Source organism: Ambystoma mexicanum, chromosome 14 (genome assembly GCF_040938575.1).
Source record: "Ambystoma mexicanum isolate Mex_15411 chromosome 14, UKY_AmexF1_1, whole genome shotgun sequence".
NCBI lineage: Eukaryota > Metazoa > Chordata > Amphibia > Caudata > Ambystomatidae > Ambystoma > Ambystoma mexicanum.
In genome coordinates this window covers 396,369,942-396,397,930 of record NC_090940.1, presented here as the reverse complement: position 1 = coordinate 396,397,930, position 27,989 = coordinate 396,369,942, and the positions used below count along the sequence as shown (strand labels likewise).

The 27,989-nt window shown below is 46.3% G+C and overlaps 1 protein-coding gene across 3 annotated transcripts in view; it reads right to left on the bottom strand.

Moving 5' to 3' along the window:
• The window catches only part of BUB1B (BUB1 mitotic checkpoint serine/threonine kinase B), an 815,340-nt gene that overhangs the window by 329,955 nt on the left and 457,396 nt on the right, over positions 1-27,989 (bottom strand). For all 3 annotated transcript variants that reach the window (XM_069637517.1, XM_069637518.1, XM_069637519.1), the window contains one exon: positions 26,892-27,012. In XM_069637517.1, the coding sequence (XP_069493618.1) occupies positions 26,892-27,012 (121 nt within the window). The remainder of the gene's footprint in view (positions 1-26,891; positions 27,013-27,989) is intronic.

Sequence of the window (27,989 nt, the reverse complement as noted above, 5' to 3'; positions counted from 1 at the left end):
ACCCGGAGCCCACATTGCCATTACCACACGCAGAGAAACCATTGAGAGTTGTATGAAGTTAAAACCATTCCTGGCAGGCAAGTAGACCAGGAAAGGAACAGTTACTTTCAAATAGAAAACTTTGTGGTCATAAAGAAAGTTATACGTGAAGTTAATGCCCATTTCTGACAGGCAAATAAACCAGGAAAGGAACAGTGGTTTTCAAGAAGAGAACTTTGCTGGCATAAAAGGGCTGTGTGAAGTTGAAACCATTCCCGGCAGGTGAGTAAACCAGCAAAGGAACAGTTGTCAACAAGGAGAAAACGTGGTTGATGTAAAGAGTGTTGAGGAAGAAGGTATTTGCCTCATTACTTTATCCTTTTGACAAATTATTTTGTAACAAGAGACATTTGTTGTGCTGTCCTGATAAAGATATTGTGTGGAAAGAAAGGTTGTGACATTTTACTGAGTAATGTTTGCTGTTTGGAAAGAAACAAGGGGGGGTTCTGGGAGTTTCTCTTCTACCAGCCTATATCCCGGGTTAGAGTCTTAACCAGAGTCTTTAGCTCACCATCCTTTCACAGAAGAGAAATTTCCACTACATATCAGTCTTTGTCATGTGCAGTCCAGCACGAAAAGCCTGCCAATTCTCTTCTGAACAAAAGTTCCAACAGCAACCCCAGACACGTGTTTCAGCCAGCTTGGGAATTGTCAGTGAGGTGGAGCTGTGCCTCTCTAGGAACAGTGAGCAAGGGTTCTACGTCTGGATTACCCTGGTAATTTAGGGTGAAAACCCAAAGCTACTCAATACGCAGAAACAAGGGTGGGTTCTGAGAGTTTACAAGGAACTGCCAGGCATTTATAACCCACCATAAATTAACTGGCATTTATAAAACATGCTCCAATGCTCCAACGACAAGACTGACTATACTACACTGATATTCCCCTTTAGGGGTGAAACCAGGTAGTTGTCTGCCGTCTTGAGAAATGTCTGTCTTGGCCTGATTATGCTATGCATGAAGTAGCACTGCTCTGTAAAACAACGGCAATTATCAGGAGAAAACGCCTTGCTTTACAGCTAATTTCCATACCTACAATGCCTTTCTGATAGGTCTCTGAACTGGGAGTGTATTTCCAGCGATGGTGAAATGTGTAACTTGGCTCAGAAGGAATATTAAAAATTAAATAGAATTTTAAAATTCTCTTTCACCGGCTGAAGTAATAATTCATGAGACAATATGCTACAGAGCTCGTTTGTCCAGCTAAACAAATGCCCAATCACCACCTCAAATCCAATAAAGGTACAACCACAGATGTCCTAGAAGAGCTAAAGCAGCATTCATTTAACACACAGGTCGACAATCAAGTTACAAATCAGCACACTTCGTAGTCCCAATATAGTCCAGTATTTATGTGCTCCTCTCTCAAATCCGCTCCAACTTAACCCCACAACAATATAGGACTTGCAAAGTTCTCCTCATTTACTTGGAAAAGCAAATACCACCTTCAGCTTTTCTGAGCAAAATAAGAACATGAAAAGTGGTCTAAAGTGCCTGGCCACTCTCCCTTAATATTCCCAGTAATGACTAAGTTACTTACCTGTAACTCTGGTTCTCCAGCATTGGTATCTTTCATAGATTCACATGCTGGGAATCCTCGGTAACAGAGCAGTTTAAATTTAAGCTGAAAACTTTCAGTTAATGTTGTTCTCTATCAAAGTAATTTTGGGTCATACTGCTCACGGCCAATAGGAAGACCTCCCTTAACTAATCCCGTCAGCCATCTTCAGATCTGGCAGCGCACGTGACAAGCAGTAAGAGCCAAAAGACGAGCCATGAGGGGTAGGAGGGAGGGTTGCATATGAATCTATGAACGATACCAATGCTAGAGAACCAGAGTTATAGGCAAGTAACTTATTCCTTCTCCAGCATTGGATGTTTCATAGATTCACATGCTGTGAATAGATTACAAAGCAATATTACAACAATACCCATGGGCGCAGGCAAGCTCAGCATAACTTAACACTGTAGACTTACCCACCTTACGCAAAAAAGTTCTGCATAACCCACTGGCCGACTCTAGACTCTTCCGCAGAATGTATGTCGACAAAAGTAGAATTTGGTGAATGTATACACCGATCTCCAGGTGGCTGCACAGCAGATGTCAGGTAGCGGAATTCTGGAGAGGAAAGCAGTGGTTGCAGCTACTGCTCTGGTAGAGTGAGCTTGGGGCCTGCCGGGATGCGGTCTACCGGCTTGCTGATGGCAGAATGAGATGCAGGCAGCAATCCATCTAGCAATGGAAGACTCAGAAAGCCTTCCCAGGCCCAGTAGGTCCAAATTAAAAACAGTTGATCCGTTGTACGGAATGACTTAGTACGTGCCAAATAGTACTGGAGGGCGCACACTCCATCCAGCGTGTAATCTCTCCACTGGAGATGGTGTGCCAAAGAATACAGGCAGAGCCACCTGCTAATTTAGAAGGATAGCAGATGGCAACTTTGGCACAAACGTCGGATTGGTACATAGAACAGCCTTGTCTCTGTGAAACGACAAATAGGGCGGTTTAACGGAAAGCAGCTGGATTTCCCCTACTCGCCTGGCCGAAGTTATGGCCATCAAGAACACAGTTTTGCAGGAAAGATGTTTAATAGATGCTTGGTGCATGGACTTAGAAGGTGGCTTCATGAGTCTTGGAGTAGCACATTGAGCGCCCACGCTGGAGCTGGCCGATGGACAGGTGGGAAAGACAGGAACAGCCCATGCAAAAACTCCTTCACCAGCCGGTGAGACCACAGGGATGGCACCCCTGCAGTGTGGTTGTACCTGGAGATCACCACTAGGTGCACCTTAATGGAAGAATGCGCTAAACCAGACTGAGCAAGGGTTAACAGATATGGCAAGAGATCCTCTAGTCGGATGGTTGAGGTCGCACTCGTTGGTTTTTGCACCATACTTGAAATGTTTCCACTTGCTTTTGTAGCATTTCAAGGCGGACAGAGCTCTTGGCCTGGCCAGGATCGCTTGGCAATCTTCCGGAAGGGACAGAGTGCCGACCTCTATGAACCCAGAAGCCAGGTCATCAGATTGAGAGAGGCCGGGTCGTAGTGCAGTACCACTCCCGTTTTCCTGGATAGGAGCGCATGGTGTGGGCGCAGGTTGATCGGTGTTGCTGATGAAAGGGCAAGGAGGTTGGAGTACCAAAACTGTCTCGTCCACGCAGGTGTCGCTAATATCAGATTGCACCAATACAGTCTGAAGGTGTGTAGGACTCGAGGGGAAACGCATAAAGAAACGTCCCTTCACATGGAAGCACAAAGGCGTCGCACAAGCTGTCCGGATTGGGGGAGGGGCCGTGGCTGGCAAAGGACTTGCAGTAACTGTTGTCGTGGATGGCAAAGAGGTCTATTTCCGGTGTGCCCCATGTTCGAAACAAGTGAACCTGGTCGTTGTGCAGTTCCCACTCATGGCAAGCGCGTAACTCCCTGCTGAGGGAGTCTGCCAGAGTGTTCTGAATCCCTGGTAGATGAAGGGGAATGAGAAACATGCCCTGTTGTAGAGCTCAATGCCACAGGGCTTGGGCTTCCCTAGAAAGCTGCAGGGACATTGTCCCTCCTTGCTTGTGGACATAAAACATCAACATTGCATTGTTGGTGTAAATACAAACCACTTTTCTCATCAGGAGGGGAAGAAAAAACTTCAGGGCCCAAACGTTTGCTCGTAGCTCCAGCAGGTTGATGTGCTGGCTCTTTTCCTCCTTCGATCAAAGGCCCCTGGTGTGTTCGTCTTGACAGTGGGCGCCTCAGCGCTCCAATGAAGCATCCGTCGTGACAGTTGCCTGATGGTCCGGCAACCTGAAGGGGGAGCCCTGCAACAGATGTTCCCTCACGGACCAACAGCGAAGGCTCTGTTTGAAAACCGGTGTTGGTGCAATGCGGTCGTCCCAGGACCAAGCGGGGCATAAATCCAGCAGGCATCCAGGAATTCCTGCACGGGTCTCATGTGTAACCAGCAGTTGGTGCTAGTGGAGATGGAACCAGGCACGACTGTTCATGGAGAAACCCAGTTGCTGTAGACACTGGATGGTGGTGGCGGTGTTGGTTTCCGCCAGCGGATAAAAGGGAGCTCTTACTAACCAGTCATCTAGATACGGGTGTATGTGAACGCCCCTCCACCGCAGCTGAGCCACCACTGGCGCAAGGCATTTGGTAAACACCCACTTAGCAGACCGCAGGCCGGATGGAAGGGCCTTGAACTGATAATGTACCCCTGCCACCACGCAGTGTGATAGCACCAGTGTGAGGGGCGAATAGGGATGTGAAATTAGGCGTCCTCAAGGTTGGGGGACGTCACCAAATCTCCTTGTTGTAGCTGGGAAAACACCTGCTGTAGCGTGACCATGCAGAATGTTTGCACCTTTAGGAACTCGGTGAGCACCCTCAGTTCCAATATGGGCCTCCAACCGCCTAACTTGTGCAGTTACTTTTTCCTTACCAGGAAGTAGCAGGAGTATACTCCTGTCCCCAGCTCGTCCTTGGGAACCTTTTCCACTGCACCCTTCTGCTGCAGAGCTTGCACTTCCTGAAGCAAGAGGTGTTGTAACTTCCCTGGATTGTGTGTGCGAGGAATATTCGGTGGTTAGTCCACGAATTCCAGCGAGTGGCCCTGCTGGAGGAGGGATATCACCCATTTGTCGGTCATGTGTGCCCATTGTTTGACAAACCTTACCAGTCATCCTCCCACTAGGGTGCTGAAGTGGGAGGACCTGGCCCTCGGCTGGTCATGCTTATTTGCGGCACTGGCCCTTAGATTGGGAGGAGCCATGGCATCGCTGCGAACCCCTGTAGGACTGGGACCTTGTTCTGTACTTGTCCCCTGATGAGGATGGGGTCTTGTAGGAGGAGGAAGACTGATATGTGGTGCGGTTATCCCACAAAGTTCTGCCATAGCACCCTTTTCCTGAATGAAAGGATTGACACATTTACTGTAGTGTGCCCAAGGAACAACCGGTTTCCGTGTCTGTTTTTATGGACTGCAAGGCCTCATCCACCTTTTTCACCCAAAAAGGTCAGTTGCATCAAAGGACATAGCCACGACTCTGGTCTGGACATCAGGTCAAAAATCTGTTGCCATGAGCCAGCCCTGCCTATGTAGGACCGCTCCATAACCAAGCTGGCGCAAACTATTGTTGGCGATGTCCACACAGACCACAATGGCATGGTCTGATGAGAATTCGCCTTCATGAAAGATGTTTAGGCCTCTTGCCATCCGGCAGTAACTCCAGCAAGGGACTCAACTTGTACCACGGCTCACAATTGTAACGTGCGAGTATGGCCATTGCATTAGCCGTCCTGAAAGTCACGGCTAAGGTGGCAATGATCTTCTTACTGAAGACGTCAAGTCGTTTGCCTTCCTTGTTGGGGGAACAGAGCAGGTTGACTGTGATTTAGCTGGCCTTTTTCAGGCAGCCGCCGAGACAACAAGTCTGCTGTGGGTTGGGTGCAGAGGAAGTGACCTCGGGGCGCCATATTTTTTTCATTCCCTTCTTTTTTCGCCAGTGCAGTTGCAGGATGCGCCAAGGTGATCAGGCCATCCTCCTAGGCGTATTCCAACAGTGGGATAGACATGACCGATTTACTGCGCTGCTCTCAGCGCTGGTACAGCACATTCCTTTCGCGGCTCCTCCCGTGCAAGGCCTAATGTCGCAGCCGCCCTGGACAAGAGTGCGTGGAAGGCCCCTACTTCACCAGGGGGTGAGTCCCTGAGTGGAATGTCAACTTGTTCCCCATTAGCTATGATGAAATCATCAAATTCATTAGTGTGGAGACCCAGTCGTCTGGATCTGTGTCGGTCCCAGTATCCGACAGCCTCTGCGGTACCGACTCATGCTTACCTCTTCTGGGGGGACAAGGGATGTTATCCATCTCCATGGAAGACCCTGGGGAAATCTGTGCAAGGTCACCCGATCGGTTCAGTAATCGGGGCTGGTGCAAGCAGCCATTGTTGCAAGGTTGCATCCAGAGTGGTTAGTGTAGATAAAATGTCCAGTGATATGTCTCTTTGTGGAGGCATCACAGCCTTGGATGTAAATTCTGTTGACGAGATCCTCGTGGTCACAGGCGTTGACATTTCGTTGATGATGCAGTAGGCGTGGTCGACAGCTTCGTTGACAGTGTGCCGTTGGACAGCATCAATGGTATTGGAGTAGACAAGCTGGAGTGAGGTTTGGTCGTTGACGATGACAGCCTTGTCGCTGATTGACGACAAGCCTCTTTTGGACCTTGAAGGCAAAGAGTAGCCACCAGATTTCAACATGGACTTGGAAAACGTTGCCTCCCTGGTGCGATGGAAAGGGCCTTGTCTCGACACCCCTTGGGCACTGACCTTTGGTGAAGACTGGTACTTGTGCGAGGTTCTGGGCGTTATGCCTTTTCTTGCTGGTGGCCTGGATTTCATGCAACTTAGACCTCTTACTAGAGGTGGTTCGCTGGGCCGCCCTGCCCCACCCCACCCCAACAAGGCCTGACTCTGTACTGAAGCGGAGTCAGAGGCCCCGCCAGCGTCCTCAAACCACACAATCAGACGACAGTGACGATACCTCAGCGTCTTGTAGGAGAATGACTGGCAGATTATACAGCCCTGGATGTGGATGAAGGCAGTAGAGGCAGTCGTCGTGATCATCCACATAGACATTCTTCAGTCCACAGCGGGCACAGGCCTTTAACAGGCTCTTCCTCATGGGTTCAGCCATGAGGTAGGCCCAACTGCGCAGACGAGGCTCCGCCAAAGATTACTGGAGGGAGGAAGGGTCCACACGGAGTGAGCACAGTCATTGAGTAGATGTTGTAGAAAAGATGTTAAATTCCAAATATATTCATAAAAACGTTGACGATGATTTTTGAGGGCTCCCTACACTAACCTGCAGTAAGAAATCTGAAGATGGCAATCAGGGGAGGAGTTAAGGGAGGGGTTCCTGTTGGCTGTAAGCAGTATGACCCAAAATGAATATGAAAGAGCACAAAATTGACTGAAAGTTTTCAGTTTAAGTTTAAACTGCTCCATTGTTACAGAGGATTCCCACCCTGACAGGGAATATTCACAGCATATGAATCTATGAAAGATCCAATGCTGGAGAATAAATCCCTCCTGATATCAGAGGTCAAGGGGAAACAACAGCACAAAATGGGTCCGTCTCACTCCCCCGCACAAATACAGCATGGATTATCTTCTATCAGATCCTTCAATTATTTATACATCGCTGCCTTCTAAGGAAGAACATCAAACCTTGCCTTGGTTTAAAAGATCCTGTGTTGATAGTACCATTGAGGGGCAATTCGTAGCCCATCCACTGGAAATAAAGGCAGACTTTTTTTTATTAATCGCATGTTCTCTGCTCCAAGCAAGAAATTGCCTAGTGCTTTTATGATATTCTTCGGATTATCAAAGCAAGTGGCCATTTCCAGGTTGCATAGTAATAATTTCATATGCGCAAGCTAGCCTAAGTTGTTACAAATTCCCAGGAACATCACATTTCTAACTAGTACTTTCGACACTTCATCATTTTGGCATCCCCAAAGCATACCTTAGTAAAATTGGTCAGGATAGTAAGGGATCAGTGAGGTAAATGCATGTAGTTTCTAGATTCTCTATATACACAGTAAAGGGGAGGAGGAAATGGCTAAGAGACATGCAAGAAAAACGTTCTACGTCTTTAATAAGAGGTCTGTTACCAAAACCTCATATCTCACAAACATGTTCCAGCAGGAAGGGCCTTCCCCTATATATTGATAGCATTTGATTGAATGATGTTCCAAGGTCCTTGCTAATCTAAAAAGGTCCTGCTCATTACTCATCTCATTTTGATAGCATGTTTACCAATGTGACTGTTCCATTACCGCTGATAAATTTAAATACCTGGGGATTAAACTATCACAAGGCGCAAGCCGATGTCCTTCCAGAACAATTAGCTGGAACCATTTTTAGTCCTCGAGACACACAAGATGCATCAACTTATTCTGATTGACTTTTAAACCCCCTAAATGTCAAATATATGGGGTATTCATCAACTAGTAGTTGCAGCGAGTTTGGGGTTCTAGTCAGGAGCACCGCGTCATAAACATAACAAAGGACTGGCAGTCTCCTATTCCAATATTGTGGCACATGTGCCTCAGTGGCCTCCAGGCAGGTTGCAAGAGAATTAACATACATGTTGAAAAGGAGGGGAGCAAGCACACAACCATGTCTGACTCCTTTTGTAACCCGAATATGTTCACTCCGTTCTCCCACAATACCAAAAAAGGACAGACTTCATGTAAAGTCTCCAGCAAGTGACAAGGGTTTTGGAGTCTCGATATTGCTACGTGTTTGCCAAATGATTCTCCAGTCAAAGTGGTTAAAAGTGAACCTTTAATCCGTAAAGGCCTCAGACGGGTGATGCCAAAGTAGTTACATATTTGGCCAAGAGGAGGTCTAGATTTAGAGCCTGATGCACCAAACTTGTGCCGGCGCCTGTAAATTCTCTAACACCCATCACTCAAACCTTTTGAGTATTGTTTCTGACTGAAGAGACCGTGAAACATTTGTTTTTGTGTCCAAGATAAATGTAATTGAGAAAGTGCTATCTGGTCCCCATGTTACGAGCTGTAGGGAGTCGCACTACAGCCAGCACACCAGATTTTTGTAAGATTACTGGTGATGGGGACATCTGATCTCCAACAGCAATGAACATCCACCGGAGCTGGTTGATAAGGAGAAAGTGTTTGGCACTTCACCAAGATGGAGTTTTGTCTTAGGGAGCATATTTTCTTAATAGCCAGTTGGATTTCCCCCAAATTAGAAATAGTGAATTTGTTGAGGGGATTACAGTGCCAACCAGATATTTCGCAGGCATAATGTATAAGTAAGGTTCGCTCATAAGGGGCTGCGAGACTACTCCCTCTACCCTCTATGTTTTGATTATTTTTTACCCTACGATTCAAAACAAATCAATCTCATCACAAATTATATTTTTTAAGTACAATGTTACTCGAACTTATTATAGGTTAATATATGAAAATTACATTATTAGGGGCTGCAAGTTAACTCTCTCCAAATGACGTTCTTTTTTCTTTTTCATATTTTTCTATTCTTGTTCTTGGATTTAGACTAATGAATTTGATCAAAGTGATGTTTTAAGCACAAGGCAAATGCTTGAACATATTATAGTACTGCATATGCAATCACTATGTACTTATTTGCATTGTTTTATTGTTTGTCTTTTATGGCTTATTGCTGGATAAAAGAGTTGATCGATTTAAAAAAAAAAGTATTATTCCATAAAACAGATTAAAAGTGCCATCCAACAAAGTAACCGGCCGGTAAGAGGATGGATAAGACTTATTACCCTTTTCAATTGATGGGCACTATAAATTGCCATTTTCCAACTATGCAGAATTTGATTCTTCAAAATAATTACATTGAATACTTGTACCAAAAAAGGGCTCCACAACTATCGGAGAACAAAACATTGGAACCCCGTTATGCTCTGGCAATGTAAGAGGTATTTGCCTGCCTATAACGTATTTAATCTTGATCACTGTAATTGAGCTCAGTTGCCACTCCTTAAGCAAACCAACTTTATACTAGTCCAAGCATTGAAGGCACACTTTGGAAGTGTATAGAGCCTGATAATGGGTAACCCAGTACCTCTCCCAATATGTACTTCAGTGGCTTCAGAAAACTCAATGCCTAAACTATTAGTATTCCTGGCGATAATACTTCAAAATGATTTGGCATCTCCCTCATTGCTGGAAATAGATGCACCTAATTTTTATTGGCACTCTCTGCCCTCTTTTTAGACAACTCTGCTTTATAATCTTACCGTCTCAACCGAATGCTTGCAGTATACAGGCAACCAAATCTTACGAAGTGCGAGATAACTCTTATCCAACCAGCCAGAGCAACATTAAAAGTACACCTACCCAATAAAGGGGATGTTTTGAATTGAAGCGTGGTTGCATGACTGCCTACATTTCTCTGTGTGCCCTCCAAGCATGGTCTATAGAAGAAGCACAACAGGGGCTGGGGGGGGGGGGGGGGGTAATATGAAACTTGCAGCCTCATCACGAGTTTGGCGGTAGCCCTTAAATGAGGTGGAAATGCTATTACCGCAGCATTTAAGGTTACACCAAATCACAGGTTTGTCTGCCTTTACCTCCAGCTCTGACCTGGGAGTAAATGCGCCAGGAAAATTCCCATTTTCGGGTGCAATTAGCGCTGCACTATTAGCGTGCGCTAATTGCGCCGAACATTCCCCATTGGGTCAATAGGACCCAATGGGGAATTACCGTTACCGCCAAATCCGTGATTGTTATACGACAAAAAGGTTAAATAAATTTGATCAAATGTGATCAGGTCAAATATTTTAGGTCAAATAGACCCAAACCGATATGATGCCTATGGAATCCTCCCCACAGAAAATCAAGTATATTAGAAGGATGGGTTCATGTGATTGTAATACAGTCACCGCGGATACTCTTCTTACCAGGTCCCATACAGAGGTTTTTGCCACAGATTGGCCCCTCCCCACAAGTAAATTTACAACACATTCTATTGACAAGTGAGTAACCTTATTCATACTCACAATGGTTTCCTCATCGCACGGAGCCTCGAGCATTGCAACATTTGTCAAAACTAATGGTGCAGCCTGGGGTGGCAGTTCTAACCTAAAGTTAGAGCAGCGCTCTTGTCCATCTACAGACTTCTCTCCTCCATTTGCACTACAGGGTTTTGGCCCTTTCTCAGCATTAACATTAGTACAGATTAATCCATTTAACTTGGTCAATGAATGGGTAAGGTCAAGCATTTCCGGTGCTAGCCTAATTAGCCTTGCCATCAATTATAATTGCAAGTGTTCTTTTATAACGCGCTTAATAACAGCATGTGGTTTCTAAGCGCGGGATTGGGTTTCAAACCTGTGCCGCGCTGCGTTGTCTTGCTTCCAAGACAATTGCGTTGCCCCTGAGCTATCCTTCCTGCCCATCTATTTTGCAACTGTGTCTCTTCTTTTCCTCAACATCTCCAACTAAGTACAGGTAATGTTCTCCATTATATGAACCTTTACCCAGTACCCCGGTTCCATTACCCTGCCCAACCTCACTAGGATTACCTAAAGTCATATTTGTACTACTCTCTACTTGGAATTTTACAATCACACTTGCAAACTACCATAATGTTCATGGTTTCTACCAGTTCCTCTAATCTTGTATTCAAGATCTGATTTCCCATTTCCGTAAATTTTTTCCAAAAGTATATTCGGGGTAGGTCTTCATACTCAATGATTTGATGAGATTTTCATTTGTGCCTCTTTCTACTTGCAATGTATCCTCTACCAAGGACCTACACAAAGGGCTTCCCTTTGTATACCGTTCTTACTCACCGTACCCACCTCATTACAATATAAATTCATATCCCTCAAGATCGATTTTAAATGTCTTTCCACCAGACACAAAATGTCTTCCAAATTGCAAGGAATAGCCTCCAAGCCATTTCTACTACCAATGGTTTTCTCATGCAATGCTCCAAAAGCCGCCTTCCAGGCTTTATCTGTTGCTCCTCCCTCCAAACAGCATGATTCAGTCTCTTTGTTTTCTTCCCTGAGGCCTGCAAGTCAACCCACAAATAATCAGTTGCCTTTACTTGTCCCCATCTAGTGGACCCTTTAAGTCCAAACAAGAAGTGCTTGTGGGCTACCTGCAAGTAAACCCAGTTGGGCTGACTTGCATAAGAATATACAGTGAATAAAACCAGCTAGGACTGCCATACAAAACACAAAAGTGTGTATTAAATGTTAAAATTTATTTTATTTTTAAAATACTCCCAAAACCGTAGATTCTTGAATTTATATATTGAAACTTTGCAAATGCAAAAATATACAATAGAGCAAAGTACACAAAATCACAAGGGTTTAAAAAGGCAGAAATCATAAAGGAATTACATTGCTTTACATTTGAGGCGAGAGGTGACCGACCCGACTGACTAAGAAGGCTTAGCTCGAATTTGTGACCCCACCCCCTCTCCACAGCAAGATCACAGACAAAGGCGACTAAAGAATGAGAGAGCATCTCAAACACGTGAGAGGGGCATGCTTGACCAGCTTGCAAGGTTTACAGAAGTCTACTTCCATCCACTCCCTCTCTGCTCGCAGTTAACAGCACAGTCCAAACGCGGTCAGCACTGCAATTTTACAATTAGACAAATGTGTATGCAAATATTTGAATTGTAAGTCGATTGGGATTTCCACCCAAACCTTCCGATCCCTGGTCTCCCAAGCAGCCTTCGCTCCGATTATCTGCCTGCTCCTCCACTCCGACTGCTCATTTATCAGCATTTGCTTTGGTCATCTATTTGGTAATCTCAGTTGGAAACAGTGTGTTGAACTAGGAAGGTGATCAGGAGTGTACATCTAAATTCACAGTTAAAGTGGAGAGGATGACTATATACAAATAGATCTGAAATCACAAGTAAGTGCTAAAAAGCTAGGTGTGGCCTAGATCTCCCTGCACTGCAGAGGATAAAAGGAAAACGGCCTAGGGTCCAGTAAAGACCCCAAACACACTGTAGGATTTGAAGGTGTGTAGAAGGTTCCGAAGGGTAAAACGGGACAAAGTGAAGCAGCAGGGGGTTGCAGGAAGCCCAGCCTGGACTTCTATATGAAGAATAGAGTATTCCTAAAAGTGCATAAACCAATGGATCAGGTAAGGGCCTTTAAATGAAGCAACAGTGAGAGGACAGTGGGAATTCCTCCAGCAAGTAAGAATCTGGTTCTTCTCAGATCCGGCAACAAGAGAAATGGCTAGGTTTGCCCTTAAGAATCACTTCTCTTAGGCGCTAGCCAAAGCCAGCCCACTGACCACAAGAGCTGGTTTAGGGAAAGAGGGGTGAGGAGTAACCGCCACTCAGCCAAATCCATGCCCACAGGATGAGGGAGACGGAGCCCAGGGACATATATTATATGATATGGCATTTATAACGCGCCTATAAACAAGTGTATAAACCAGTAAACACTAATTTGGAGGCTGCTCACAAAGCCCACATGGGCATAACTGCCATCATTTTAAGCCTACCTCGTGGTTTCCTAGAGCAAATAAAGCCCTAAATTACAAAATGGCTGAGAGGGCTTAAAAACACCAAACTGGTACATTGGGCTAGCAATTTGGTACAAAAGGCTTGCAACCACCGATGAAACCAAAACAAAAATAGATCTGCCTCCAGCCTAGGCAGAACCCTGGGGAATGAGAGCCTTGTGGACAACCGAAGACCATACGCTAAAGGTTTTTTTTAAAAAGGTACCAGTGGCAGGGGACTTCAATAAGAGTCCTTCTGGCACCAAAACTAAGGCAGAGATCAAAAAATGAAATGGGGAGAAAAAGCACCATTGTGGGGGTCACTGAAAAGTGGCACTAGAATCCCCAAAACAGGAATTTAGTCTTAATAGTAGCCATTGTGGAACTAAAGGCTTTTTTCTAAGTCATGTTTGTTTTAGGGAAACTACGAGGCAGGCATACAATCCCTGTTGTGGACACATGGGTTCCAATTTGTGCCCAGTCCTGCATCCACTTTTGTGGTGTGGACTGATATTAGTCACGGACCAGAAACAGGTCACTAGACAACCTGTGGAAGTGGGTCTGAATCTCTGGCGGTTATTGGGGCCACCACGATTGGCTGGCCACAAAAACCTTTTTTATGTGCCCCTCAATGCAATTGGAGGGATGGCTTAAGTCAGCCCATAGGCGCATGGGTATTTATAGGTGAACGCACAGCATAACCCTGCCTCAATTCTGTTGTTTCTCTGGTGTTTTTTGTGGGGAAACAGATTTGCTTACATAGTGCAGGATTTTGCCATAATGCAGTTCCTGCTACAACTGTAGGACCATGTCTGACCATGCTAGCTGAGCTCTGATGTTTGGCTGCTAGATGTCCTTCATTGGCTGTCCTAGTGCTCCCACTGGTCCTTCATGTCAGATGGGCTGGGATCTCTGTGCTGAAACCATCACTCAGCTGTTTTGCAGCTGCTTCTCGGTTTTATCACCTTGCTCGTGCACCTTGGGCTAGGAAGCTGCCACTATCCAGAAGGGTTGTGGGACACCACCATCACACTCCTTGTTCTTTTGTGTCATCCTCATCACCTTCCACCATGACATTGTCGTGGGACTATTTTCTGCGGGCTACCTATGCTTTTTCATCAAGCTGCCAGAATCTATTGGACAGGTCCCTATGGCTTCCTCGAGCCATCTTCCCAGTTTTTATTCCTGGCTGATGGGGCCAAATCCCGTGAAGGCAGATTGTTCTTTTGGGTCATTGGTGTCATCATTGGTTTTAGGATAAAGTCCCAAGCGACCACTACCTGCAACCTGACCTGCCAAGTAAGACAGACACACCTGGTTGTTTTGCCTTTCCACAACCGGCTTTTCAGGAAATGCCAAAGTGGAGTGCCTACCTCAGTTGATGGATTATTTGCAGTTATTTTGCCCAGGGTCCCTGTGGTCCATGTGATCATTGGATTTTGTAAGATCCCTTAAACCGCATTTGACCCCTTCAACCGCATTTGGCCATGAACTTACATTGGACGAAATCCTGTTGTGCTCTTTTCCTTCCTGGGCTTCTCCAACTCAGCCTGGCAAAGCTACTCTTATTGAGGATCTTCTCTGTTGTCCCAACAGGTAAGTTGTTGCCTTCACCATACAGGTGGGGTGGAATTGGGACTTACTTGGCTGCTTTTCACTCTAAACTTGGGTCTGCCTATAAACTCCCCTGCCCCCATAGTTTTCTCTAATGTACTTTAACCAACACTGAACTCCATGACATTCTAAAAAAAAGAGTACTAGACATTCTTCCTGGGTCTCTGGACTTTCTCACCAAGAATTGGCTTTTTAAGTACTACCCTGGATTTACTGCAAATTGTTGAACATTTGTATTAAACTCCCACCTTTTGAGTTACACTATTATTCCTTGCCACATGCGTTTTCATTCCTGGAGTTTACTCGGACATTTGAGGCAGGGTAGTACCAGACTACATGTAGATTTACATTTGATGGCTTTGTTAGAAATTGTGTAGCCACAGTTTCTTCTCTAGGAACTATACAACTGCATTGTGTATATGTATTAATGTTACTTTGTCCCACAGTGTAGAAGTTATCCTGTGACTAATTTGTGCATCACCATGGGTCCTGAATACAATATTAATGTATGTTCATATTATCTAGGGCTCACTTCCCTCAGTCTGTATGTTTAAAGTCTGACATGATGAACAGGCGTTACACATTTAAGGGTAAGGAGTGGGTTGGGTCTTAACTGACCATAAGTCTTTTAAAATCTACTCTGACCTCTAATGTTTAACCTACGTACTTCGTTTGACTTCATAGATGCCCAGTGCATGATCTTGTAATAAGTTTATATTTCAGTCAGGCAATATTGCTTTATTTCGGAATCAAAGCCATAAACGCATACAAATTCTTCCAATTCCATAAAACACAATTCATAATTAGAAATTTGATAAACTCATTCAAATGTTGCAAACATAACTATCTAAACAAGGTGTATTATAATGCAAATAACCTATTTCACAACAAATTATTATTTAAACAAAAACATTTCATACTACAACACATTAGATTAAAATATATTATACTAGCCCTACCACCAGGCGTTGCACAGGTCTGTAGCGGACATGCACATGGGGGTCTGCAATAACCTTGTGTGTGTTGTATTGTGTCATAACCTCCTAGATTTGAAAAAAAATAAAATTTAAAATAAATTAAAAAAAATCACAACACCTGTAATCTCCCGAAATCGCCTATATTGATAGCACCGGGCTGAAAGCCCCCCACCCCTGTGCAGGGCTAATGGATGGGGTTGGTCAAGTTTCACTTTCGCCAGTACACCCCAGACTGGTACGCTGACCATGTTGCCTAACTTCCTACTTTTGGAAATGTCACAAAATCGTCAATCTCCCGAAATCGCCTATACTGATAGCACAGGACCGGAAACTGCCCTGTGCAGGGCGAATGGGTGGGGTTGGTCAGATTTCACCATCATCAGTACACCCCAAACAGGTATGCCGACCTCGGGCCAACATTTCTGCCCGCCAACTGTTGTGGGGCTGGAGCCAACAATTGCAAAATCGTCAATCTCCTGATATAGGCTATATTGATAGCACAGTACACACCAGGCTGGTATGCCGACCTTGGGCCAGAATTTCAGGCTACCAACTGTCATGGGGCTGGAGTCAACCCAAAACATACAAACACTTTCACAAATATAAATATAGATTCTAACTATCAGTAATTTTGACTGTCGGATACTTGTGTAAGCAACATTAAAATGTATTAAAACTATACAGGAATGTACCTCTAGCATTGGCATTTTCTACTTGATTTCTATTCATACTACACTTGCTGGAGGGATACTCATGGCAAATTCTCAACATGTGGTAAGGCCAAAACCAATAAAAACTAAAATGTCCATTATGAACTCCATTTCCAGGCTAGTCTTATTACGGCATCTGAGCAGGCCAACTAACCACTAAACCATGACTCTTATTTATTTATTTGCATTTGTAAAGCGCACAACTGCCCTCGGGCTTCGTGGCGCTGTTAAGACTGCATTCTTGGTTACATAAGTGCATGGAGTCATCATAGGTGGTACAGAACATGAGGGCCAATCCATCTTTAGGGGTGGCCGCAAACATACAATGCATAATGTCAGAGCCTTTGGAGGCATAGGGTCAGGAAAGTTGGCAAAACAAGAGGGCCAACTCCTCAGGAAGGGCGACATCAACATACAATGCATAGTGTCAAATCGGTGGGATCATAGTGTTAAGATAGGTGGCAGAACATGAGGGCCAGCCCCTCTTGCAGGGTGGCACAAGCATACAATGCTTAGTGTCAAAATCAGTGGCAGCATAGTGTCAGAATAGTTAGCAGAACATGAGGGCTAGCATCAATCAGTGGCAGCATAGTGACAAAATAGGTGGCAAGACATGAGGGCCATCCCCACTTGTAGGGTGGCACAAACATACAATGCTTGGGGTCAGAATCGGTAGCAGCATAGTGTCCAGATAGGTAGCAGAAAATGAGGGCCAGCATCAATCAGTGGCAGCATAGTGTCAAAATAGGTGGCAAAACATGAGGGCCAGCCCCTCTTGCAGGGTGGCACAAACATACAATGCTTAGTGTCAAAATCGGTGGCAGCATAGTGCCCAGATAGGTAGCAGAACATGAGGGCTAGCATCAATCGGTGGCAGCATAGTGTCAAAATAGGTGGCAGGACATGAGGGCCAGCCACTCTTGTAGGGTGGCACAAACATGCGGTGCATAGTGTCAAAAAATCGGAGGCAACATGGCGGGCCTAGGGGTGGGGTGAGACACACTGACGACCGGGGGGGTGGGTGGGAGAGGGGGGGGCATACGCTCACTGACGACCAAAGGGGGGGCAGGGGGGCATACACACACCGACGACCAAGGAGGGGGCAGGGGGGGCATACACACACTGACCACCAAGGGGGGGGGCAGGGGGGCATACACACACTGACTACCAAGGGGGGGGCAGGGGGGCATACACACATTGATGACCAAGGCGGGGGGGGCATACACACATTGATGACCAAGGGGGGGAGAGAGGGGGGCATACACACACTGATGACCAAGGGGGGAGGGAGAGGGTGGCATACACACGCTGACGACCAAGGGGGGGAGGGGGAGGGAGGCATACACACACTGACGACCAAGGGGGGCGGGGGAGGAGAGGGGGGCATAGACACACTGACGACCAAGGGGGGGGGGGGGGAGAGGGGGGCATACACACGCTGACGACCAAGGGGGGGAGGGAGGCATACACACACTGATGACCAAGGGGGGCGGGGGGGGGAGAGGAGGGCATACACACACTGACAAAGGGGGGCGGGGGGGAGAGAGGGGGGCATACACACACTGACGACCAAGGGGGGGTAGGGGGGCATACACACACTGACGACCAAGGGGGAGGGGGGCATACACACACTGATGACCAAGGGGGGGGAGAGAGTGGGGCATACACACACTGACGACCAAGGGGGGAGTGAGAGGGGGGCATAAACACACTGACGACCAAGGTGGGGTAAGAGGGGGGCATACACACAATGACGACCAAGGGGGGGAGGGAGAGGGGGGCATACACACGCTGACGACCAAGGGGGTGGGTGAGAGGGGGGGCATACACACACTGACGACCAGGGAGGGGGGGGAGAGGGGGGCTCTGTCTATTTTATGCCTCCACAACCATTCTCTATGTGTGTATTTGTTAACTGTGAAGACCATAGTTGTATAACCGGAGTCAAGACAGTACGCTTGTATTTCAGTATACCTGGGTAGTGTGTTTTTCTTTTGCGTCAGGGGCTGGGGGTGACTATTGAGAATACATGTTCTTCACTGTGAGCCTTCCTCTCTCCCCGCCGCCCCCCCGCACTCCCTTGGTTAAGTCTGACTGGACTGCTACAGCTACCATTCCAGAGTCTAGTCTTGGCTATATTGCAACACAGTCCTCACCAGAGTACTGTGTAAAAATCTTTCAACCATCTACGAGGACTTCACAAACTTGCGCTCCTACAAAGTCACTAAAAAGGGCATTCGCCTGACTTGACATTTATTTTTTTCATGGGTGCCACTTGGGTTCCACGAGTTTCTCAAAGGTTTTAGTACCTGTGAACTAGAAGATAATTTGCCATATAGGTACCCAACGAGGAGGGGGGGAGGGGGTGTGTCCAAACATGCATGCCGTTGACATCAGTGCGGACGTTACCCGCCCGGGAATCGCTCATCTGCAGTGCTGTTCTTCAGCGTTCCCTCCCCTTGTGGGGGTTTGCAGGGGGGGGGGGCACAGGAGGCTCGGAACGGGGGGAGTTACTAGCGGTAATCACCTGTTCCAAGCCGCCACACAGCTGGAGGCTGGGAGGTAAGCGTTGCCCCCCTTGAGCCCCATCCACAGAATTCCCTCCCTGCCCTCCCAACCCCCCTTACCTTCTTTTCTGTCCATTTTGGGAGAGGACGCACTGGGACAGTTCTGTCCCCAGCGCGCCTGCTCCCAATCCGCGACAGGCCGTCATTTTGTTTGTTTACTGTTTCACACTTATTTCCAATGGCCGCCATGGAAAGGGAAAACTGACTGTTTTCTTTACGCCGGAGGGCATTTTTTTTTTAACATTTTGTTTTTTTTGTTCCGAAACGGTCCGGAGTTGAGGGACAGAAACAAAATTCTTTTAGTACCCCGGTCTTACGGGCCGGTGTACTAATAGCAATAGGCCCCGAACAGGGGGCATTACCACTTCAGGTAATACCCCGGGGCCTTTGTTACTTCGTAACATAGGGCTCAGGTGCATTACCTGAAGTGGTAATCTCCCCCCACCCGTATTGTTTAAATGAATGCTGCACTGCACTCCTGCCCATGGGCATCTGTTTGGGGACAGGATCTCACCATGGTTATTTTGTTTCCAGGTATTTCTAGAAGTGTACTGAAACTATTTAGGTATGGTGTGTTCAATCTAGATATAGCCTCATGTTTGCGTGCCCTGTTTTAGTTGTTTAACCCCTTCACTCACTCCATGTGCTGCACTTAGTATTTGGTCTTCCTGACTGTACCTTGCCAGTGCTATGGTCTCCTGAGGTGATACACTCCCATCCATGGGTGAAGCTGGCCAAACAAGTAAGACAATCCACGAAGCAGGATCTATATGTAGCACAACTGTTCCTGGCTGCCGCTCCCTCTGACAGTTACTACTGGTGCATTGCTACGCACAGCTAAATCCCCCACCTTTCTAAATGGAAGGCACAAGCACATTGCTTACCATGTCACCCGAACCCTATCCAATGATCATTTTACGTACTACAAGCCATCTTGGCTATCAACTCTAGATGTACATTACTTATGTATTTTAGGCCAGCTTGGTCCTCCTACAAATCTAGGCGAGATTCCATCATGTTAGGGGACCCCTTGACACATACGTAAAATTAGATAGGATGTTTTTATGTCAGCAGACCCTTGCCCCTAATCCCAATATAGGCAATCATAGTTCCGTTATATGCCTTGCTAACCTTTAAACTGCCCATCAAACCTGGGCTGAGTCTCTATACCACTAGTCCACAACCATCCTGGTATATATAGATAGATCAATCAACTACATACAATGACCTGTCCTGCTCCTGTCTGGGTGCACCAAGGCACGGAGCCTTATATCCGAATAGAAGACAAACAGCCACCCTTCACACCTAATCACTGAGCGCACTCTCTCATGCGTATTGCAAATGGTATGTGCGCTCCCCAACTCACAAGACATTCCACTTTCCTCCCCAAGGCATGTCCCTTCCCCTTGCCCACAAACTTGCCAAACACTGCACCCATGACTACCTTATACCCAAAGACACCCTTCCCCTGGGAGTGTAGGAACGATCCGCTAGCATCCCACCCAGCCACATACATTATTCACCCCTACCATCGGGCCTACAACTGACCATAAGCTCAATCAACTCCCTAAAAAGCCCTGCTCCCTTGAACACAGGAACACACTTAGCCTCCCACTGAATCACCAGCCATTAAACTGACTACCACCCCATCCATCGTCCGTTGAAATGACCTACTCAATTCCAGAACCAAGTCCTGTTTAACGCCTAGAAGTCAACACACATTTGTATAAATTAGCCCACCTCACAACTCTGTCACTCGCACTAGTCCCCATGTGGCAACCAAACCCATCACAGAGCCACGTAAGTCTACAAAACGTAACTTACGTCCAGCCATTAAACCTACACCTGATAATGAAAAACCTTTAAAACCTAATTCCCTGAAAATCACCACATTGGAGAACGGGAAAACAGGCACCACAACCTACATTAAGGGAACCCTTATCAATGCCAGGTCCCTCCTGGCACACGCTCTGGAAATTGCGGACCTCATCACCATTAACGACTCCTTGCAATCACAGAAACCTGGCTACGCCCATCAGCCGGCCCGCCCTCTCCCTGGCTATCCCAGAGGGATACACCATCCTTAGGAAAAAGAACGGCCTCCAAAGGAGGCGGAGTCGCGATCATCACCAAAAATAACCTTCGTCAGAGAAACCACCAATCAAACCCTCCCCCCCAAGAGAACTAATTTCTATCAAAATCTGGCCTGCCACATCCACCCTCACGATCCACCTTATCTACCGACCCCCATACCCCCTATCATCATTCAAGGAAGATATAGCACTACTCTTTGCTATCAATACTAAGCCTATATCAAAAAAATGATAATTCTGGGAAACTTCAATTTATGTCTAAATGAGCTCTCAGACTCTCAGGCACTCGCCCTCGCTAACACTATGAAGCACAAAGCTTCACCCATAGAATTTCCAACCCTACTCATGACAAATTGACGTATTCTGAACTGGCTAGCACACCACAATTTCCTCACCAACATACTAGCCAACAACCCATGCCCCTGGTCAGACCACAATGTCATAATATTCTCTATCAGCAACGTAGCTAAAGGAAATACTCCACCTCAAGAAACCGGCGGAACATAACCCCAGACAACATGCTCCCAATGCTTTTACCACTAACTACGCACTCCAACACCACCTCCGACACCACTTCCATGGTGACACTCTACAACCAAACCCTCCAGGCTGACATTAATAAAGTTGCTCCGTTAGGCACCCGTAAAGCCAAACCCATAGCCCAAATAAACTCATGGTACACCTCTAGTCTCAAAGATCTACGTACTGCAAAAAAGTCAGAGCATTTGGAAAAAAAAAACCACCTACCCATGCAAATAAACTGCACTTCAATACCATAGCCGCGGAATACAAGCGATCCACTATCCTATCGAAAGGCAATTCTTACATCACGAGAATAGAAAACGCCAAAGGACGAGAGAGCTCTTTGCTACAAGTGAGCTCGAATCACCAGCCCCACCACTTGACCAATGTATCAAGAATCTACCCTGGTGTCTAAACATATAAAACACCCTCATCGGCAAAATCGCCCTACACGTCACAAACCTCCACTCGTTAACTTTGAATTCCCTCCGGTTACTATTGCCGAAACTACAAAAATAATCAAGAGGTTGAAGCCTTCAAGATGTCAAGGAGATATCTGCCCAGCCTCTCTCATCAACGACTGTGCTGAAGAGATTGATCCGTTCACCACTGCTCTGATCAACAACACCTTTTCCTCCAGCATTGTTCCAGAAAACCCGAAAGAAGCCTGGGTACTCCCATTACTAGAAACTCACAACCTCCTAGGCCTCCGCCAATCAGGCTTCCGCCCTCGTCACAGTACGGAAACCGCCCTCATCACGGTACCGAAACCGCCCTCTTGGACCTCAAAATACAAATGGACCAAATTAAAGACAAGGGAGATCTGGCCACTCTCCTCCTACTTGACCTCTCAGCAGCCTTCGACTTAGTTCACCATAATATACTTTGCCAACACTTGCCCTAGCTGCCCACTTCTCAACTAATGCCATTAAATGGATTGAATCCTTCCTCTCCTCTCCAACTGTACCATGAGTCTTCTCTACCACTGCAACAGCACCCCCCCACCTCAGTCACCTGTGGAGTGCCCCAAGGGCCCTGTGTCTCGCCAACACTGTACACCGTGTTCACCAAGCCACTATTCGACCTCCTAGACAATCTTAAAGTCGCGTATACCAATTATGCGGACAACACCCAAACACTATTACTGATCACGGGAAACCACAACACGGACTTCAATCTACTGAACAAAATCTACCTCACCTTTCAGGCCTGGATGGCGCAACATAAGCTTTGTCTTAATGACGAGAAAACTGAAATTCCCATCATTGGTAACCAATCTCGGCTTAATAACCTACCTCAACCTTAAAAATCCTTCACTATTGACAGCAACCTCTATCATCGTAGCAAAAGAGGTAAAAACACTAGGCGTTTACTTGGACTCATCGCTCTCCTTGACTAGGCAAGTTAACTCCATCTCCACAACAACGGCTTACACTGCCAAACTGATAATTGCCAGTAAAGCCTTCCTATCCACTGACAACTATCACCCTAGCTAGAGTCCGCATTCTGTCAAGGATGGATTACTGCAACTCCCTCTTCGCAGGCACCAATGCCCGAAACATCAACAAACTACAAATAGCCCAGAATAATGCAGTAGGAGCCGCCCTAAACATCCCTAAAAAAGAACATATCTATGCATCAAATTCAAAATCTTATTAACACAAATGCTGCTCCAATAGCACCCCGATCTATCTAGCTAGACAAATCTCCAAATCTCAGTCCAACAGACCCACCCATTCAGCCTACTCTTGCCACCTTGTCACCCCAGGATTTAGAAGGCAAAAAGCTGGAGGTTGTAGCTTTCCCGTGATCTCTGCCAAACACTGCAACGCTATGCCCTTGGCCCCGAGATCAGACCCTTCCCTCTGGCCTTCCGCAAAGGCCTCAAAACCTGGCTTTTCACTCAAGACGCCTAGCAGCACCTCAACCATTTACTTACCCGTACTGTGCACCTACATCGTACCACCACCTGCCCTCGATCAAACTTGTCCCTAGCCTGCCTGCACTTGACATAGAACCGTTATGCATGTTTACATCTAAGATGTGATATGTAATTACTCCTATGATTTAATCACTAACCAACATCCTTGCAAGACACTACTGTAACCTACCTGCCTAAGCAAAAGTGTCTAGATGTGCCCAGCCCTTATGTAATATGTAATTTGATTTTCTAATGTAATCACTGTAAAGAACGTCCTCAAACTATGTAAGTAATGTCTGGAAATAATATTGATGCAAGCTACTACTGTAACCAACCTGCTTAAGCAAAAAAACACCTAGATGCCTCTAGTCTTGGCACGCTATACAAATGTCAAAATAAATAAATATGTTGCAGAGGGAAGCCCAAGCCAGACAGCTGGCCCAGGCAGCCATAGATCTTTTCCATGGGCTGGGACTTCTCATCAATTGGGAAAAGTCAGCATTAGTCCCCTAGAGACGGCTGGAGTTCCTGGGCTTCGTCGGGGACACCCAAGACTGTCGGCTCCAGCTCCAGTCCTCCAAAGTGCATGCCACGTGTCGCGAGATATGCAGGAACTTCGAGAAGGAGACCATCTCTCAGAATTAGCAAGAGTGATTGGCCTGCTATACTCTTCATTTCAGGCCATATCCCCAGGGTCACGACACTATCACGAGCTGCAGAGACTGAAGGGCCAGCATCTGCGGCACAGTCGCTTCTACTTAAAGCGACAAGCCCCGTCGTCCAAAGCAAGAATCGAGCTGCACTGGTGGCTAAACCACATGGAGGCCTGGAACAGCAGGGCGATTTTCAATGAGCACCCAACCTCGTGATAGAATCAGACGCAAGACACACAGGCTGGGGAGCAAGGTGCGTGCAGGTCGTCACAGGGGGTGGAGGGGGATTGGCGATGCATATCAGCTGCCTAGAGCTTCGCAGTTTGTTCTTTTGTCAGAGACAAAATCAACTGCTGTATGCGGACAATGCATCTGCAGTAAAATAGATCAATCATCTGGATGGCACCAGGTCGAGGCCTCTGGCAGAATTAGCCAAGGGTTTTTGGCACTTCGGTCTGCAAAATCAGATACCAGTGACAGCGGAGTACCTCCCGGGGCTGAGGAATGAAGTGGCGGATTGCCATTCGTGTCTCCTGTTTGATTACAGCGATTGGAAACTGCTGATTTTCCAATCCTAAAACCGCAGACTCCATCCCCTCTTCCAGTGCAAGTCACTGAGCCTAGCAGCCTGGAGGATTTCAGAGCGAGACGAGTCCCTCGAATTCCGTGAAAGGCTGTCTGACTCATTGTGGAGAGCTGGGCTCCCGCAACATCCAAGAGATACGTGAACTCTTGGGGTGCATGGGTGCGCTGGTGCTGGGAACAGGGTCTCCATCCAGTTCCAGCCCCCATAGTGGAGGTTTTGAACTTCCTCCATGGAATAGCGGAGCAGGGCTTAGCCTACAGAATGGTAAATGCCCTAACGCCTAGCGATCTCCGCCGGCAACGGCCTGTTGGAGGGCTCTTCGGTTGGCAAGGATCACTTAGTGTGCAGGATGCTCAAGGGTGTCCGGTTGGCAGCGCAACTGCCAGCTCATTAAACCAGACCCTGGGATGTGAATACCATCCTCAACCTATTCCTCTCTTGGCCGCCCAATGCAGAATTATCCTACACCGCTCTCTCTGGCAAGCGCACGACTGCTGTGCTTAATGTCTTGCAGGAGAGTCTCCGACATCAGGGCCCTGGACTTAGCAGGCAGGGTATACTCCCCAGCCGGCATGGTTTTTCATGTCTCGAGAAGAACCAAATGTCATACAAGAGTGATTACATTTCCAGCGTTCATCGAGCACCCTAAGCTAGGTTTAGTCAAGTGCCTGAAGACTTAAGAGGAGAGGACCTCTGCCATAAGAGCCGACCCCCAGGGGTCAGTTAGTGATCGCTCTCCGCACACTGGAAAGCAGTTTCAGCCCCTACACTAGCTCGCTGGGTATGATGGACACTCACGCAAGCTGGAAACGATCGTGCTCAGGTCGGTGCTCACTCTGTCGGGGGCCCCATGTCCTGAAAAGCCTTCCAAGTGCGGGTCACACTGGAGGACCTCATGAGGATGGCTGATTGGGCAAGAGAATCTGTTTTTAAAGAATTTTACTTGAAACCGGTAGAGCAACCGGCAACATTAGTGGTGAGTACGCTTTAAACAAGCATAATGCTCGCCTCCGGTCTTGACATTGAATGAAAATTTTTCAGAATAACTTTTAGAAAGTCTTGATTCTATTCAAGACAGAGGCGCACATTATCCCACCCTTCGGTATAAATTTAGGTTGTAGGTCTGCTAGCATTAGTGGGAGGACTTAAGGGTATTGAGTCTGAGCTAATGTGTTAATCTTGCAAAGCATTAGAGTTGCTGTGTCATACTTGTAATGTCTGAATTATTCCACTCCCTCATGTGACTATCTTGCAAACTAATACTGCGGTTGCTCTTTCCTTCGGCAGGACAGTTGGATAAGCCCAGATGAAGGGAGCGAGAGCTTGGCGCAAGGACAAAAGCTGGTGGATTGTTTCAGCACATGGACTTCTAAGTTGTTGTCTAAGTTAGCAGCGTCAAAAGAGGAAGTGAAGGAAGAGGCGCAGTTATTTGAGAGACCATGTGTATGCTGGATTGGCTGGTTTAGGTCACATGTTTCGTGGCCATAGTTCAATTTAGCAAAGACTTCTGGGAAATGGAGTTCAGGGAAGCACCAGGTTACATTTTGACTATTTGGAACGTTTTTCTCAGAGGACTGCAGTACATATGCAAGTTTTGCTAAAATCATGCTACCGAGCTTCTGATAATGTTAAATGAATCATAGAAGCAAAATGCGTGTCTGTGTCTTTAATAGTGTCAAGACTTTTCTAAAAGTTATTCTGTTTTATTTCCATTCTATACAGTGTGCAAGCTAAGAATTGAGGTGGCGAGTGACTTTTCATGCCTGGCTAGTAGTTTGCAACTAGGAATGTTTTACCCCTGCTCAAAACACTTAGGAGCTGTGCTCAACAACTAAGGTGTTATGCAAAGCCAACGCTGAAGTAAGATTGATGTAAGCAGCCCTTCTTGCCATGGTTAATCTTTGCAGCAAAGAGGACATGAAATTTCAGATATTTAGCAAATACTGTATTAACTCCAACTTCAAGTCAAGTTTTGATATAGCAGTGATGACTGTCCAAAAAGAAACAGAGGCACAATTACATAAACCGAAATAAATTAATGTTTAAACTGAGGGACACCAGTGCCTTGAATTGAAAAACAAAAGTATTGCGCTGTTTATATCATGCAAGTGATCATAGAACCACACAATGTGCAGACATACAGCATATATGAACTCAGAGGACTCACTGAAGAGTAGAAAGTATTGTTCCTGCCACATTGTCCCTCCAGTTTAACATCTGCATCAGTCGTGGGGTTTGATGGATTTTGAAAAGCAGAAAGGGGGCGTCCGACACACGGTGGAGGCAGGCTAAACAGATAAAGTACAGAAGCAGAAAAACTATTATGAGCAGAAAAGACCAAGGGAAACACCTATATAATGCTGTTATCAATGACAAACGCATTCTGAAACACCAAACACACCGTGAAGTTGGGCTGTTATCTGCTTTAGCATGCACAAGCAAAACTGAGCATCCGGCTGCATCTTAAGTAAAATATGCTGCAGTTCAAAATATTCAGCAGTAATCAAGACTTTTAAAAGGATAAAAATATTCAAAAACTCAGCAAACTGCATTAGCATTCATTCAACTCCATTTATACAGCCGATTAAAAATAAACACATCTATAATCAGTCATTGAGTTATCAGGAAATCAAGGCAGCAATTAGCCAAACACTTCTTGTACACAAGAAGGGTTTGTTGAAACCGCGGAAGATGGTTAGGTGGCGACGCACCCTTTCTCACCATCACCATTCTAATCGTGCTAAAGTGGTTGGTGCATTGGTTAAATCTTGATAGGACTATGCCAATGCATTTTACCCAGGTTTTCCTAACCATCTTCTGCAAAGACTTCAACTTGCCCAAGATGTGGATATTCTCCATTTGTTTTCATCTACCAAAATTCACTCCTATCCTGGAGTTCAGGCACACTTTGCATTGGCTACATGTTTGTCATTATATCGCTTAACTTTCTTTGTTTGGTTGGTTTTCAGATGCATCCAAGTGTTGGCACCACAACAGCTTAAGCAGATAATCCAGCTCTACCAACCCGGGTCTCCTCTCAGATCAGACCAACGTCGACTGCTAATCATCCCTCCTAAATGTTGTCACACAAGACGATGGGTGTGTCTTGGTGATTGTACATCGCCTTTAGAATGGGCTTCTGTTAAGTAGAATGTCCATCTTGTGTGTAATTCTCCCCGCTTTGTGAGTCCCCCAGCACTTTTGATGAACCTTTGGGTTTTTATCTGACTCTCACAAGTGAGCAGGAACAGTTTTCCTCACTCAT